This window comes from Penicillium daleae (assembly GCF_028827525.1).
Source record: "Penicillium daleae strain IBT 16125 chromosome Unknown utg000005l_segment0_segment0, whole genome shotgun sequence".
In the NCBI taxonomy this organism is placed as follows: Eukaryota; Fungi; Ascomycota; class Eurotiomycetes; order Eurotiales; family Aspergillaceae; genus Penicillium; species Penicillium daleae.
The window spans coordinates 345,600-362,257 of NW_026623153.1; the positions used below are offsets into that span (position 1 = coordinate 345,600).

At 47.3% G+C, this 16,658-nt stretch overlaps 7 protein-coding genes across 7 annotated transcripts; 4 read left to right on the forward strand and 3 right to left on the reverse strand.

Moving 5' to 3' along the window:
- Positions 1–228: 228 nt before the first annotated feature.
- N7458_004413 (uncharacterized protein) lies at positions 229–2,128 on the reverse strand (the record flags this gene model as incomplete). Its single annotated transcript, XM_056907795.1, has 2 exons — positions 229–1,493; positions 1,555–2,128. 2 exons carry the CDS (start codon positions 2,126–2,128, stop codon positions 229–231), a joined length of 1,839 nt encoding a protein of 612 aa, XP_056766413.1.
- A 20-nt stretch (positions 2,129–2,148) lies between these two features.
- N7458_004414 (uncharacterized protein) lies at positions 2,149–3,526 on the reverse strand (the record flags this gene model as incomplete). Its single annotated transcript, XM_056907796.1, has 4 exons — positions 2,149–2,388; positions 2,441–3,063; positions 3,128–3,216; positions 3,279–3,526. The coding sequence occupies 4 exons, from the start codon at positions 3,524–3,526 to the stop codon at positions 2,149–2,151; spliced, it is 1,200 nt and encodes a 399-aa protein (XP_056766414.1).
- Positions 3,527–5,813: 2,287 nt separating this feature from the next.
- N7458_004415 (copper homeostasis protein CutC) lies at positions 5,814–6,717 on the forward strand (the record flags this gene model as incomplete). Its single annotated transcript, XM_056907797.1, has 2 exons — positions 5,814–5,887; positions 6,045–6,717. 2 exons carry the CDS (start codon positions 5,814–5,816, stop codon positions 6,715–6,717), a joined length of 747 nt encoding a protein of 248 aa, XP_056766415.1.
- Positions 6,718–8,619: 1,902 nt separating this feature from the next.
- N7458_004416 (uncharacterized protein) lies at positions 8,620–9,003 on the forward strand (the record flags this gene model as incomplete). The annotated part of the gene is made up of 1 exon (XM_056907798.1): positions 8,620–9,003. One exon carries the CDS (start codon positions 8,620–8,622, stop codon positions 9,001–9,003), a length of 384 nt encoding a protein of 127 aa, XP_056766416.1.
- Positions 9,004–9,551: 548 nt separating this feature from the next.
- Positions 9,552–12,419, reverse strand: acoC (uncharacterized protein; the record flags this gene model as incomplete). The annotated part of the gene is made up of 9 exons (XM_056907799.1): positions 9,552–9,898; positions 9,965–10,142; positions 10,206–10,540; positions 10,591–10,743; positions 10,804–11,131; positions 11,198–11,557; positions 11,618–11,800; positions 11,858–12,267; positions 12,335–12,419. The coding sequence occupies 9 exons, from the start codon at positions 12,417–12,419 to the stop codon at positions 9,552–9,554; spliced, it is 2,379 nt and encodes a 792-aa protein (XP_056766417.1).
- Positions 12,420–12,752: 333 nt separating this feature from the next.
- N7458_004418 (isocitrate lyase/PEP mutase family protein) lies at positions 12,753–13,762 on the forward strand (the record flags this gene model as incomplete). Its single annotated transcript, XM_056907800.1, has 3 exons — positions 12,753–12,875; positions 12,934–13,078; positions 13,140–13,762. 3 exons carry the CDS (start codon positions 12,753–12,755, stop codon positions 13,760–13,762), a joined length of 891 nt encoding a protein of 296 aa, XP_056766418.1.
- Positions 13,763–15,657: 1,895 nt separating this feature from the next.
- Positions 15,658–16,570, forward strand: N7458_004419 (uncharacterized protein; the record flags this gene model as incomplete). The annotated part of the gene is made up of 2 exons (XM_056907801.1): positions 15,658–15,688; positions 15,768–16,570. 2 exons carry the CDS (start codon positions 15,658–15,660, stop codon positions 16,568–16,570), a joined length of 834 nt encoding a protein of 277 aa, XP_056766419.1.
- Positions 16,571–16,658: the final 88 nt, after the last annotated feature.

Below are 16,658 nucleotides of genomic sequence, written 5' to 3' on the forward strand. Positions count from 1 at the left end.
TATTCCATGGTAACATGTCCGCCATTGAGCTGACCTCTGACTAGAGATCTATAACTAACTTAAAAGTTAGTTAACTAGTTAACTAACAACGTACCGAACGTGACATACAGCAACATGTCCTGGAATCCACTCAAGTCCCTTATATACTAAGCCACCGCCCTGCGGGCAAATCCCGAAGTTATAAAAGAGAGTATAAGTTACGTCGATCTCGATATTATTCTTAACCTCTTATTTTCTATAAACAATAGTCTTATAAGGCTCAACTACTACCGGGTAAATTAAACCGTAATCCTGGATCGGTGCCGGACCTAAAACCCCAGTCCCGAAGAAAGTTGGCGCACCACCACTCGTCCTCTGCTGGCTCCAAAATGGTGAGATGACATTGATGAGAGTAGTTGCGACGACAATTTCCACGTTATTTATACCCTTCTTGAGATAGGCACCGATATCGGCGCGAGCCAGGACGGGGTCGAGCGGCGGTACGAGCGCACCGTTGACGTAAACGCGTGCGAAGTGCACGATTGAACCGAGGTCGATGATAGCCCCCGCTGCTTTGCTCTTTCCGGCCGGTGGCCATAGGAGGGTTGTGGTGTAGTAGCCGCGGCCGGAAACGTTGGTGAGGTTTGTGTTTGGGATGTGGCGCCATGAAACGAGGGTTTCAAGGGTGTAGGAGGTGTTTGTCTTGACGGTTGAGCCGTTGAAGGCGTAGAGGTCAGCCGGCGGCGACCAGGCTTCGATGGTCAGGTTCCAGGGACCTAGGGTGATAGGTGCGAGACCCGCGGTTGACTTCACAGAGTAGGTACTGGCGGACACTGCGGAGATGGCGACGGTATTTGGTGGTGCGGCGGTGGTGGAGGCTTCTACTGCTTTACCGTGCTTGATGCCGATGATGACGGTCTGGTTACCAGCGATGGTGAGATGGATGGTGATGGAAGTGCTTGTCTTGGTGAAGACGGTGATGGGCGTGATTTCGCCAGTCCAGGCGTCGTAGAGCATAGGTGCACCGGTAGTGGCGATTGTGATGTGTCCAGTGGTGGAACCGCCGGGGAAGACTATGCCAGTTGCATCGTTGTACAACATAACGTAGGTCATGGCATTTGCGGTATCTTCGCGCCATTGAGCATACCAGATGCCGTTGGCGCTGAGTTGGGCTCGTGGGAGTACGCCGATACGGGCGAGCGAGGCGGCGAGCCCAGCGAATGGTACTGTGTGCACGTTCTTAAGGGACCTGATAGATTGCAAGGTTGTGTTAACGTATGCAGCGCCGGTTGCATTGTTGCCCCAGAATAGAGTAGGGACACCGCCAGCGAAGACGACAGGCAATCCTCGGTGGGCATACATCGCAATGCATGTGGCGCCATCAACCGTCATAGTATCATTTGCCCTGACAATCAAAGCTCTGAATTCTTGGCGCTCAGGTGCCAACACGTTGTTAGCTACATGAGCAGCCGGCAACGCGAAGTTGTCGGGACTCAGGTATTCGTACGTGTAGCCTATGATAGTCAGTTCATGTAAGGACCAGATTAGTGAGACAACCACTCGTGTATGACATACCGGCAGCTTGGAGGTCAGTTGGCATGTACGATGTGCCCAAGGAGTAGCTCACAGCCTTCAGGTAGAAAGCAACGTCGACCTTCGGGATACCAGTTTGCAATACCCACTGGTTACGAGCGGTGTAATTCAAGAACTCTCCGTAAAAATCCCAAGCGGGCTGCCTCGGTCCGTGCATTTCGCAGTATTCCAAGTCAAATCCTGCAAACCCAGGCCAAGTCGTGTTTGGATAATAACCTGAGTAGGGGTATCCGTGGAATACATGAGTGTTTACTCCTCCGGCAAAGGCCCGTTTGACGTCCCATAATAAGTTTGGGATTGTCTCAGCATAAGCTATACCCATGTTTGCGCCGGTCTCGGAGGATATAACACGCTTTCCAGCGAGGTTCGCCGGTCCGGAAAACTGACGGAATGCATCAATGTTGTGGCTGAACCCAAGGGTCTCAGTTTCAGGCGCATTGACAAATGGAATATTGGCAAGCATGTCAAACGGTGCGTTGTACGATGGCTGTGCTGAGTACTGTAGGCCTAAGCTGTTCGCCCAGTCGTCCATTGTTTCGAGGTAAATGGAGTACATGTTTGTAAGCTAGAATCTTGTCAGTAACCGCACTGAATTGGATACTGGACTATATGCAATACCGTTTGCCTGTAGTCTTCGAGGTGACTCAAACCAGCGTCAGCTTGATCTGTGCTGTAGAGTGGAACCGTGACACTGTTCACGAAGCCGACTCGTCCTCGGACGATGATTGGAAGATACTTGTTGATGGAGTAGCCGTGTTCCTGCTGGAAAACCTTGGGAAGTTCTGTAGTCCACCACGCATATCTTGGGAAGAATTCCTGGAAAATATCAGGAAGCTGCAAGCAAACGTCAGTTGGGGTAAATGCCTACGATGGAATCTTCCCAGACGTAGTTGCCGACTTTCTTTAGAAGCTTCCCAGTTGTCCCGGTGAAGAGATACTTGTTCCAGTAGTTGATGGCAACCTGCGCACCTCCGACGGTAAAGTGATCCCAGACATTAGATCCGTTGTTCCGGAAAGACGCCGGTTGCGATTGTGGCACGCCAGCCTTGGCGGGGAAAGTGTTTGAGTTGATGTCCAGCGGACCAACTTGTTCACGCTGATGAGTGAAGATCAGATAAAAGGCAGCCAGGATGTAGTGTGTTCCGGTAGCGTTGGGAAAGGACAAGGAAATCTGGCCTTGCGCGTTGACTTGATGGGTGACTTCGGTCAACGAGGACGTCGACAAGACTGAAGCTGCGTTACCGACACCTCCAGAAATGACTAGCCCCGTGGATGCAGAGATCAATGGACCGGTGCCCCAGCCAGGTAGCGTGCCGTTAAAGCTGCCACCGACGGGTACATTGACATAGAAAGGTTGAATGTCACGTTCTAGATTCACGTCATCGTATTGACTGGGTACACCAGCGCCACCGAACCCGACCCCAAGAGCGAAATCAATAATCATGTTGTTAGCATTGACTGCCTGGACTGCTGTGTCCTGGATGTTGGTCTCTGCAGAACATCATAGTCAGTAGCTATTAATATTACATGCACCAAGAAGAACCCAAATCCATACTCCACACATCTGTGCCCCATCCATACACCGCCCAATCCGTTGGGACATATGCGGGATATGCTGGATTGGTACCGCCGTATAAATAATACCTGTAATAAGATCAGACCGTCAGCGTGATGAACAACTTTCGAGGATGAAAATCTAGCAATACCCAAACAGCTCCATACCGCCAGCTCCTTGGGCGGCGGCCTCGGCAACGTCGTTCGCTACGCCCGCTGGGTCAACGGACGCATCAGGAATCCAGTAACGCCATTTGGGCCGGACATAGGTGGAAGGGTTGTTGAATGAACCATAAGGGATGTTTGGATTATTGACCTGATCATTCGTGCCTCGACCGTGGCAGAAAGGTAGGACGAACAGGACGGCTGCCGCAGCCAATGCGTAACTTGAGCGTGCCATGACTTGAAAACTCAATACGTGCAAATGTTGCCGCTACTCTTCCTCTGAAATCCGAGAGAGGTCGTGATGGAGGCAGTTTATGACCTAAACAATGCAAGCGTTGAACGTGCTTGTCTGCAAATGCTGCCATACAATCAACGCGTGACATGGACCTCGGCATCCTTTCTACCGTGCCCAAGAAGGCTGTCGGAGGATGGAAAGCAGAGCAAGTGCGGGGGCAGCTGGCGCAGCAATGCCTTTCTTCATATTGGCTCGGGTTAAGATTGTACCGTGCAGCGAGGGAAAGACAAGGCCGAGTCTAAAGGGGGTTATCCAAAAAGGGACATTATTCAGTTTTGTTTCGCTTAGATGCAAAGGGGATAGTTCGCTCGTGATCAATCTGCTTAATAGTTTTACTACTATAATACGGCCAGTATTTCAACCCTAATAGTATTATAACAGCTAGATATTAATATAGGCGGCTTATAAACACAAGGAGGCCGATAAGCTATCGATAGATAGTAGGTCATTTTAGCAGAGTACTAGAAACTATAAGGGAGGGCCTACGAGATTAGGGCCCGGCGAAAGACTATAATCCACAATTAGTAGAACTAAAGGTGACTAATTCGGAGAAATATAGAGAAATCTTATAGCGTCGGGGGAAGGCCCCGATAAGCTAGCCCGGTCTCGTATCGCCAGTTTTGCTAAATAACCGCATTGCCGTCCCGCTCGGTATTTTGTGCTCCAGACGTCCTGCATCGTGCGCTGCTAGCCCGAGATACTAGGGAGAGTTTAACCCGTTACCCGGTCATATTAGCAGGGTAATACTACGGTACATAGTAATCAGATAGATATAGCTTAGTTAGTTCCTATGGCAGTGTAGCAGGAGTAGGTACGTCTAGATTAACGTATTTCTATATACTATTTGCTAGCGTATAATCGTTAATAGCTATAATCTAAGGGACCTAATATACGTGGTATTTTAGAGGATAATTAAGCTAGGTAGCTTGTAGATCGGATAAATCTATCACTTAAGACGAAAGTAAGGGATAGATAAGAGGAAAGTAAAAGATAAAGGCCTTAGCAGAGGCTCGGGCTTATAACTATTGTTGGAATTGCGTATGGTGCATAAAACCGTGGTAGAAATCGTTCGTGCGTACTTATCTTAGTGCCACGATTATGGAAGAGAGACGAATCAAGATAGATCATAATCGGCTGATCAGACAGAAGAATCAAGCAGTGGAAGGTTGATTCGGATAGTCTACTATGCCCGCTAATTCTATCCGTGATAAAAGAGATGTCAAACTTGTTTTTTCTAACTAGGAAACAGAGTGCAATTTATAACATGGGGTACATAGCAAATATCACATAAGGAAATCAAGAACATTCGAGGTCATTTTGGAGTGTTGAGTATTCTCCAGCCTAGATAGGCAATGCTGACGAGATCGTTGAGGATCAATATGATATATCAAGCGGGGTAAGCGGGGTAGGTTCATCTTGCAGGAAGCATTCTTCCTCCAGGATCCAACAGAGTAGGAAGCTGACGTAAGATCTTATGTATATGTATACTTATATACTGATACCTACCCTTTCCTTTCGTCTTATTTAGCTCTTGCTTTGCTCTTACCTTTTATCTTATATTAAGAGCAAGGGGTATATCGGCATATATAGGCCTTAGGCCTAGATTGCTAACGTAATTCCCAGTCGAGCGTGCTTCCCGGTTAAGCGGGCCACCCCAAAATACCATACTAAATGCAATATTTCACAACTTCATACTTCAACGTCGAAGGCGAATTATATAGTCTTAAGGTATCTTAATATTGAATATACTATACTAGATATTTTTATAGGCTCTAGAAATATTTCGGAGTGTAATAATGTAGATATATATATCCTCGTCACTCGATCAATGCGTATTTTTGGTAATATAAGTAAATAATTATTTCCTAAATATATCAGTCATACTAAACTATTTCTAATATTAGGGAGTTATAGTAGATTGAAAATTTAATAAAAAGATGTTCTGGTTGTTGATATATTGTGACTTGCAAAATCGCTTTTAGTATAGTGTTTTAGGGTGGCTCGCTCGACCGTGAACTACGTTAGTGGAGTCTATTTTCAGATTGATGACTAAGGGTAACTAAACCACCCCCTCAGCCACACACAAAGTCAGCTTAGCTTATCTTCATTCCTTGGATATCCTCGTTCTGTAGGCCAAGAAGGCGCTGGAAAGAGAAATATCTGCATTCTGCTCGGGTCCACTAGTATCACTGGATTTCTGATTGTCTACTACATTGTATGACGGAAGATGTTGCTGGAAATTGCCTGTTTTAATGAACAGTCGGCAGTCAATGCTGCTGACGGGGGTGCCGATCGAATCGAGTAAGTAGCCTTTTTAAGGATCACCGTTTTTCCAAAACTCGCCATGCCTATGTCAGCCGGTGGATACATGTGACTTTGAATTCTCTTGAGAAGCCACGGGTCCTTGTCTCATAAACCCGTTGCGTGCCCGACCATCGTACTGATGGGATTATTGCAGGTTATGCCAAGACTACAAGGCTGGCGGACTCTCACCCAAGCCTGCGGTCCTGCAAGCGGTGAAATCTCGAGTTTCCATCCCGGTATACGTGATGATTCGTCCACACTCCAGGGACTTCGTTTATAATGACGATGATTTCGAAGACATGAAAGCGACGCTACAGCTCATGAATAATCTTGGAGCGGATGGTTTTGTTTTTGGAATGCTCCACAAGGCGCCGGACCATCCAAGTACCGACTGGAGCTCATGGATTGATATCACCAGGAATAAGGAGCTCGTTCAACTAGCAGAAGGGAAACCCTGTACCTTTCACCGTGCATTTGATTGTATTCCGAAATCCGACTGGGATATTGCCTTGGGGGATATACTCGAATGTGGCTTTGCTGCAATTCTCACCAGTGGTGGCCCTTCCAGCGAGAACGCTGTTGACTGCATGGATCAATTAGCTGACCTTGTGAAGCACCAGTCACGCAATTCCGGCCTTCAAAATAAATCGGGCCGCCGAGCTCTCGAAGTCATCGTTGGCGGAGGCGTGCGGCCAACCAATATTGCTGCCTTGAAAAAGCAAACACTGGCAACCAATTTCCATTCAAGTGGGCTGTCTTCATCAAGCGAGATTGTTTCTATAACGGAAGTCCGTGACCTGAGGCGTTCTCTGGAGCTGAACATCTGACCAATCGGCTAAGGGTCCCGATTGGCAGGCCTAAAGACTCGGCATGGCGGCCACCCAGTAGCATGGGTCATGTACATGGCAGACACGTTGTACTCGATGTACACGTGGGCATCCGATCGAGTGAGACATGTATCTAGACGAGGCTGAAAATCTTACCGTTTTTCGCGTTCCTCTGGGGGCATGGGGCCTTAGTCAACCACCTTGTTCTCTTGAATATTATGACGATACATCGAAGCTGAGACATGTAAGCAAGGGTGTCATTGGGACTGCACATCTGGCTCTCAACTCAGCCTTGGATCTTGTTCTCTCCAAGATGAAAAGTCCGATCATTCATCCGTTCAGGCTCACTTTCCCTGAAGATATGAAGGTCGTTTGGTGTAATAGGAGGGAAGGGAAGTACCGACTACCTGCATAAGATCTGGAAATCTGTTGTATGTTCCAGTTCAGAAGCAAGAACACAATTAGAATGATACTGGTGCTGCTTTTTAGATTTCCCTTGTTCGTATGTCGAAGAACTGTACGTGGTGATGCATCATTGACCCAGCCAACCCTCCTCCAAAGGACTGCCATTCAACCCCGCTCTTGGCATCCCATTTCCAACTTCATTTGTCATTCATCGAGATGGCCGAGTAATTGCAGGACATTATAATGACGCGGATTCAAATTTAAGATAATGCACTATCTACATAAACCCTGCTGTCTCCTAAATGAAACTATGAGTTATTTCACCCATTCTGGAAACATCGATCCGTTCATTGCACCCTTTAGTGTATATAGTGGTACCGAGGAGCACGTAAAGACACATTCAATAAATGCAAAATTTCTTAACGGCTTTTCCACGCCCCTCCCAGCCAGGTGAAAATATTCGGATTGTAAGACACCTTGAATGAATACGAGATTGTTCCCATGGCCTATTCTGCATGCCCCCTGCGGGCTCAATGTCTTACTTTTACAGTTTCGTGTTCGGCAACTTTGTCAACTTAGGTACATATCATATACAGTCGGTGGCCGTGCCCTCTCCCCTCATTATGTATCGAAGATTGGATTAACCCCACAATACCGTCCGATGGCACTCATTCTTTCTTTTCGTGACGGGAAGTATGCTAGAAATCATGTGATCTCAGTTCTTGTTTACAAACTATGATGACTTGCTCCGTGTAGAACGATGAGTAGCTTCTTATCCAATTCTCGTGGATCGTTCAGCGAGCAACTTCTACATAGTACCTAACAGCAAGGACTCCGAGAGCACCATTTTGAGGTCGGCGACAGAGCTGTATTTTCCAACGATGACGTATTACTCATGCAGCGAGAGGCTCAAGATTCAAATCTACGGCAATGAGTGGATTTTTCTCGACGGTGCCCAGTGTCTGATAAACAAACTGATTCTAACATATACATCTTGTGTCATGCTATGTAACGATGTTAACCTGTATTCGAAAACATTTTATTACAGTTTTTATGGCTATACTTGGAATGTCGAGACAAATCGAATAATCCCTGCGGTCAGCTGACATCTTCCCGATCTACTCACTCTGGAATTATTCATGGTGGTGGTGAGGCGTTCCTTCACCAGCCTATGAATGATTTTAGAAAAGAAATTGGATTTTCATCCGCATGGATGTCTCATCTTGACCATGAGATTTATTGAGCTGATCTTTGATATCTTGGTGGGGCGCCGTAAGGATGCACGCGTGTGCCCTAATAATAGAGCCCCATGGACAGGGTTGATTGACTAAATCCATACCTCTTGCTAATCAGACCGCCAGTGGGGACAGAGATATAAAGTCCAACACTTCCCTTTCGACTTCTCAGTATCCAACTCAGCTCTCAATCATTCAGTCAATATCTACCATTGCCTCATTAAAAGCCCTAGCGACCTATTCGCACCCCTCGGGATCAAAAATGAAGTCCATCCTCGCCGTTTGTTCCCTTCTGGTCGCATCCGTTGCTGCTGCGCCACTGGAGGCTCGGACGGCTCCTTCTGTCACATTTTCACTCGCCAACGACCAGTCAGGTGCCAATGCAGCTGCTTCCTTCCCTGCAGATGGAACTAGCAGGACAATTGCGTCCCTCTTCGGTACATCGTCTGTGGCATCGAATGGTCACGTTTGGGCTACATCTGCCCAGCTGACGGCGTTCCCCCAAACTATTACCTGTGCTCTAACCAACAACGGAGTTACAATTGCCGCCCTATCAGCCGAGCGCACTTTCGCCGATGTTGATGGAAATCCCAATGCTGCCATTCCGGTCGATCTCACTGGAGCACTCATCAACTGCCAGGCTTAGTTCAACCAAGCTAAGAGCGTGAGTTTTGGCCGACAACAGCCAAACTATTTATGAGAGCCCACTTCAACAACAGGGTTGCTTTGAATACCTCAATATACCTAGTTTTGTGTCTACCAATTGATTTTTAGTGAGGATCTCTGATAGAGCTTCTTGAATTCTGATATACCTCATGAGCTCGAATGTAAAGACCCTTTGAAGAGCGATATACAATATTTAAAGAAATAAAAACAATTTGCGTTATAAGAAGCTGTCAACAGGTGTATTCGTTGAGTATTCAGATGGAAGGTTGAATGCATTCCAGTCATCTGTGATCTCATAGTTTCCTTCCATATTATCCTGCAAATATTCTCCGAGTAGCACTGAATGGCTTCAGAACCCGACATTACATATATTATTGTCATTACTTCTTTTGAAACGAAATTTGATCGATATTTCAGTAAGCCCATAAGTCTGACACCGCCTTGCTATCTGCATACGACTATGTGAGATGTACCACAGGCCTGAAGTCATGATACTCACCCCATTGACGACGAGCTTGAAATGAATTGTTACCATTGAAGCTCAGGCTTCGTCTCTGCTAATTCCCCATAGGACTTCGCAGTGTATCTCGTAGTCGTCATCGCTTCAAAAAGATGTTTTCCGAAATGCCGAAATGCCGAAGAAATACCACCGTGGTCATAAAGCCTTTTCTCCATCTGGCTCAATTGAAACTGAAACTCTTTGCCACCAGCCTTCAGGGCTCTTTTCTGAAAATCAATGGTAATGTCGACACCCTCTGTAGCAGCTTCAAAGAATTGTTCATCCTGCATAGTAATCCCCAGCAATCCCAAATTTGGCATATTCCTTTGAAAGATAAAGGCAAACGATCTTGCAATAACACATTGAACTCCACATCCTGGAAAATATTCAATTAGTATAACAAGATTGGATTCTGTGGACGTAGCTCGTGCTAGAGACTTACCGAGTAGAGCCATCACCGCTTGTTCGCGTGATGACCCACAACCAAAGCCTTTACCAGCAACCACAATGTTCAATCCTCGGCCAACACGAGCACGAAATTCTGGATGTGTATACTCCAGGCAGTGCAGTCCGCTGAATTCATTGTCTTTCATGCTTATAAGAAACTCGGCTGGAGCAAGCTTGATTCGATCCATCAGTATTGCAATTGCCAAGCTAATCAGGCTTAAAATAGTTTGCCTTACCGCATCTGTGTCAATAAAGTCACCGAGTCTTTGAACCTTGCCAGTCATAACAGGTGTTGGGAAATCTTCTGTAGTCCCTGTTCGGGATGCAAGATAAGCCACCCCATCGGAACTTTGTTTCCGCTGAAGGGTTATCGGAGATGTATCCTGAGCACCACAAGGCTCCATATACTGGGGGCCATCAGACATGCGCCCCTTTTCACTTGATTTTACTCCCCTTAGCTCATTCCAGGTTTGGAGGTCAATAGCCGCAAGTAGCTCATGCGGATCTGTCACTCGCATATCAAACGAAGATGCCGCTACAGTCACGGCGGAGGCAAGATGTCCGATCGATCCTGTTCGGTCAGTTAGGCTCAGTTATAGGTTTCAAGTCAAGCTCTCTTACCTTTGCCCATTCTGTTTTCAAAATTCCGATTCTGGGATGACAGCCAAACCTCCCCCGGGCCGGCCTGGTCTGCCGACATACCCACACAGTAACTGCACCCAGGAATGCCAATTTCAAACCCAGCATTTTCATAGATGTTGATCAATCCAGATTCTCGTAGTTTGTGTAGTATTGGCAACGATCCTGGGACTACCTTCCTCACACCTCTCTTACCGGGTCTCTTCCCCGCTTTCAGTCCTTGCTCGAGGACGAGGGCACCGAGAATCAAATCCTCTTCCGCTGTAGTACACGCGCCGATGAAACAACCGTCTAGTTTCATCCCTTCACAGTCTTGGACAGGCACAACATCGTCGGGCTTGGGATATCTAGCCAAGAAAGATCTCACATTCCCCAAATCGATCTCATATGTAGCAGCATATGCTGCATCACCGTCTGGCTTGAAATATGTCGCAAGATTCTTGTGTCGTACCAAATGTCGTTTTTGGACAAATTCCTGGGTGATTTGATCTGGCTCGAAGATGCCAGTAATACCACCAAATTCCTGCACGAAGATTCCCATTAGCTCTGTCTATTAAGTATTATACTCGGCATATTCTTTTCGGCATACCGTAGTCATGTTGCAGATTGCGAATCTCGCGTCGCAAGAAAGGTGTGTGACACCTGGTCCAGTAAATTCAACGATTCGATCCGACGCAACAGTGTTTCGTTTCAGCTGCTGCAGAATATACAGAATCACATCCTTCCCACCTATTCCAGGCTTTGGAGCCCCAACCAGGCGAATGTTAATGCATTCCGGTACCTTAAACCACGTCTCTCCCGTTACCAGAGGCAAGGTAACATCTGCAGCACCTAACCCAATGGCAAGACAACCCAAGGCTCCAGATGAGCACGTATGCGAGTCTGATCCTACAATTACCATGCCAGGCTGCGCACGTTCTCTGTAAAACTCGGTATGAAGAATTGTGTACTATAGTATTATTTAGTCATGTCGTCCGGGAATTGGTATTATGGCCTCGGGAATCTCAACATTCATGCCTTGATAATCCGTCATCTTAAACACCTTCTTTGCTCGTTCACTTGCGTCAATTAATGCTCGCACCTTTGGCAGCTTGTTGACCCTTGGATCAACGACATGATCTCCTGCGAGCCAAAATCGATCGTTTCGAAATATTCCCGGTCTCCCAAGAGTTTCATATGTTCTCTCCATGCCCTAAAGTTGCGGTCTCAGATATCAAACACCGTTCGGACCGGGAAGATTCTTACTTACAGCCCAGGATGCCTCTGATGCAATGACCCAGTCAACATGAACTCGAATTAGCTCCCCGGGAACAACAAACCCTTTGTTGGTCAGGTCATGCATGGCAAATATCTTCTCACTGAGCGTCATTCCCCGGCGACCCACCGGGCGTTGTAGTATTGGGTCTGGTAAAGACGCTGCACGATCCACTGAATTTAGCGCCTCTAGCCATGCGGATGACAAGAACATAATCTCTGCTTCCTGTTCAGAGCTTGTTTGCTCATCTTTGGATATATCTAATCCACCTAACTCCCTGGGCTGGCGACAAATCTCAAGGACATCCTTCAAAGTATTTGCTTCTCGGGTTTTGTTCGATTTTTCCAACAGCCCGATGATCGCCGTGAGCGCTTTCAAGACCGTCTGACCCTGATTAAGGATCTCTAGGGCCGCTGTCAGGCTATATACTTCTGCTGCAAAGTTTGAATAATGAGGAACATGGTTACTTACCATCAGGCGCCGTCATAGAGATACCGCGTGACTGGTGGAGAACACCCATCAGTCGTACAATACAACACTCTCGCTGTTGGCTCATTTTGATTTCGGTCAGTTCTCAGGCAAGGTTATCTTGAGATTCTAATATTTAAGATTATAAAGAAACTCTTCGGGTTTTATTGCTTATTCCTTAGAGAGCGGAAAGCTCAAATCCAATATTTCGCCGGGCCGTAAACGGGCCGAAACGCGGCGCGAATCCGGGCCGTTTTTCTACACCGAATTGGCATGCGTCTCCATGACTATGCCGACAAGTAATTCTAGCTGGGGGTTAAAACCTGTGATAATTCCTTTGTACCACTATATAGTCTCCTGAAAAGGAAATTCTCATTACACCAACACTTTTTACCGAAGGTGGCTAAAGGAGTCTAGCAAGATGGCAGCTTCAAGGCTACGACAGATTTTAGCGGACCAAGGCACCATGGTTGTATGTCCTGGGGTTTATGATGGCCTTACTGCACGAATAGCTCTGGCTTCTGGATATGAAGCTCTGTATATGGTAAGTGAGAAATCTTGAAAGTAGATTGGTCATTTCTCATTCAATCCGTTTCCATCAGACAGGGGCAGGAACAACCGCATCCCGACTTGGGCAACCTGACCTCGGCGTAGTCACGTTGCCTGAAATGCGTGAGACTGCTTCGATGATAGCTGGTCTTGATAAATCCATTCCTCTCATTGCAGATGCAGACACGGGATTCGGCGGTATGCACATCACGATTTGGAGCATGGTACTGCAGAGGTTTATATGTTCACAATGTCACAGGGTCGCTGATGGTCCATCGTACTGTCATCGAGTATATTCGTGCGGGAGTTGCAGCTCTACACCTCGAGGACCAGGCGACCTCCAAGCGCTGTGGGCACCTTCTACATAAGCAACTTGTCACCAAGGACGAATTCTTATCGCGCATCAAGGCAGCAGTAAATGCTCGTCAATCGTCGGGTAGTGACATCGTTCTCATCGCTCGGACCGACTCGCTTGCTACCCTTGGATACGACCAGGCAGTCTCTCGCCTAAAGGCAGCGATTAATTTAGGTGCAGATGTTGCATTTCTCGAAGGTATAAGCTCTAAGGAGCAGGCAAGACGGGCATGCGAAGATCTCAGTCCCACTCCGGTTCTATTCAATGCAGTAACAGGGGGTGTCTCACCCGAACTGTCAGTTGAAGAAGCAAAGGCCCTAGGTTTCCGGCTGATGATATTCCCCGGATTTGCACTTGAGCCTGTACACAAGGCAGTGAGCGAAGCAGCAAGGCACCTAAAAGAGAACGGAAGGTTGGTCATGTCTGGGGCAGGCGGGCCAAAGGATTTCTTCAATATTGTGGGCCTGAAAGACGCCTTGGCCATAGATGCGGCATCCGGGGAAAATTTATTTCAACAAGGCGTTTGATGGCAGTAGTTTTTTGTACGTGACTTCTGAAACACACATCGATTGGATATTCTTGAGTATATGCCTTTCCTATCAAATAATGTATAATATATAGTATGATAACACGGCACCTTCAGACCTAACCCTTCTAAAATGGGGCCTCTTCTGCCACTATCAAGTACCAGTTTGCACCATTATTATTTGCCGTCATCCGGCTGGATCTAACTTTACTATTAATCACTAATTATTATTGGGATGGCAGGGTTGATTCACCAAATTCGGCGATTAGCGTGCGGCGTATCACGTGCAGTCGTATTTGATCCCAGACCGTAGACCGAAGTTCCCTACGACAACGACTCGACTACGCGCGACCGAGGAAAATAATGACCCGGAACCGGGGAAACCGCCCACATCCAATTTCGATTCAGGCCCTCACTGGTTTCAACCAGGTTGCTTCTGCATAACACTACGAATCACACTTGGTGTCACAAATTCAACATGCGGAGACAACGTGGCAGTCCAGTTACCTCGCCCCAGTCGACAAGTCATCGGGGACGGCGAATTGCCTGTCGGCAATGTCGGCAAGCGAAGGTGAGAACCCACTCCTTATATCGGTGGTAATAGTTCAAAGAAAACTTTCCAGCATAATACCTGACTGCATGGCATGGTAGATCCGATGTGAACTATCCTCTGGGGGTACAATCCCTTGCTCCAGGTGTCACCAAGTCGGACAGGAGTGTGTAATTGCCACGGATTTCAAGAGGGTCAACAAGAGAGCGCAAGTCTTCCTGTAGTATGTACATTTCAGTCTATCTCATTGGACTCATCTAGGAGACTTGAGGAACTCGAAGACGAAGTCCGTCAACTTCGTTCCTCCGTTTCTTGCCAACTTCTCGGCACGCCGCCACAGCAAATAGCCGGCAAGGGATCATCAGTCAAAGAAAGATCAGGTAATGCATCGGGAATGCTGTCTGGCCTAGGCTATTCGCTCGATGAGCCGATTGCCATTGCTCACTCGCCAAGATCCCTGGGCCAAGTGCGCTATTCCTGTGGGGATTCGGATGTGCCGACATATCCAAGATCCCTTGGCAACGTACGACTAAACATCGGACAAATTGATGATCTCTTCAACCTGTAAGTCTTTCAACATTGCTGGCAACTTCTGCGCCACTTTACTCACAATCACCTAGGTTCTTCTCTCGATTCCACCGCTTTGTCCCGTTACTAGATGCGTCAAGTTCCCCAAACCGTTACTTTGACCAGAGTCCTCTCCTCTTTTGGGTCATTATCTATGTTGCCTCACGCCAGTACTCTGACGATCCCAGCTTGTCTGTCACGTTGGCCCCTGCGATCAAACACTTATTGTGGCAAACGATTCCGAATCCTCCCCATACTTGGGGTACCGTGCAGGCCATATCGTTAATCTGTATGTGGCCATTTCCAACTTCATCTTTATCCACAGACACCACACCGATGCTGGCCAATATTGCGCAAACAATAGCGATGCAACTCGGCTTAGACCAACCCGAGTTTATTCAAGACTTCTCTCGCACTAAGAGGAAATTGAAACCGACGGAAGTTTCCGAGGCCGTGAGGACATGGTCTGTCTGCTATATCGCATCTCAGAGGTAGGTTAGCCTCGGCTCAACTTCATAGTCGACCCACCCTCATTGTATCTCAGTATCTGTTCAACCCACGGTATGCTACCAATGTCTTCCAACACCATGGTCGATCGCATATGCGACGAGGAGAATGCGTATGATATTCCCGTGGGGTTGAAACATCAACTCTTGATCGCGAGATTCTCGGCCCGTACAAGCAGGTATATGTCCGAGAGCCTATATTTAACACGTGGGAGGATTTGCCCCCATGAAACCAGCGGTATGCTTGGTTTGTTGGAACGAGAATACACGGATATGTGTCAGGGTCTGGATGAAACGCTCACAGGTACGATATTTCGACTTAATTCAATTCACATCGCACCAATTGACTTCTGCTGCCTGATCCTGTCTAACCGCCTAACTAGCTGAATACAAAGCTCTGTTGATCGGAGCCGGACTTCAGCTCTACGTGTTCTACCTTCTGGATACTGGTGAGTCATTGTCTCGCAAGATCGGTCTCTTGCGGGCTTTTGACTTGGCGAAATCTCTTATCAATAATCTCCAGCAACTGGATGCCACGGCCAGTATCATCAAATACTCACCATCTTCTTATTTCCGGATCGCAACATTGGCTGCCTTGTTCATTCTCCGACTCGAAGATTCCAGCTTAGCCAGTCTCTTAGACCTAGAAGGCGGTAAACGAGCATTCAACGCAGCTTTAAGAATACTCCAACGAGCCTCTCTGGAAGACAATGATCTTCCGGGGAGGACTTCCAAGATATTGGCTGAACTTTGGAGTATCCAAGGCCGCTCACGGCAAAGTGGTGAAGAGCCTGGATTAAAGCTGCGAACCCGGCTCGCCGCTAGTCTTCTCCATGACCAACTATGGTCGTGGAGAGAGACTTTGGTGGCCAAAAGTCAGCCGCAGACACTCCGCCTGATGGTAACAACCCCCTCCCTCCCAAACTTTTATTTTCGCTTTCTTATTCGGCGGACTTCGGTGATTGACGATACTGGTATGATAGACTCTCAAGACAATAACCCCCTTGAGGATCCTGTGTTAGACCCCGAGACTTCGGCTATTGTCGGCTCCGACTTCGTGGTGGACGGTTTTCCTTTTGAAGAGATCTTTGACATGGAATTGATGTCCTTGCTTCCCTTCGATTCGGAAAATGATGTTCCACATCCAAGCCACATTGAACATTTCTCGACTTCGGCCCCACGTTAATATAATTCTTTGTCGTGGCGTTGTGTACTTTTGATGTGACTTTTCAGGCGGCGTTGGCCAGAATACATATTCTGTGCGGAAATGTTAC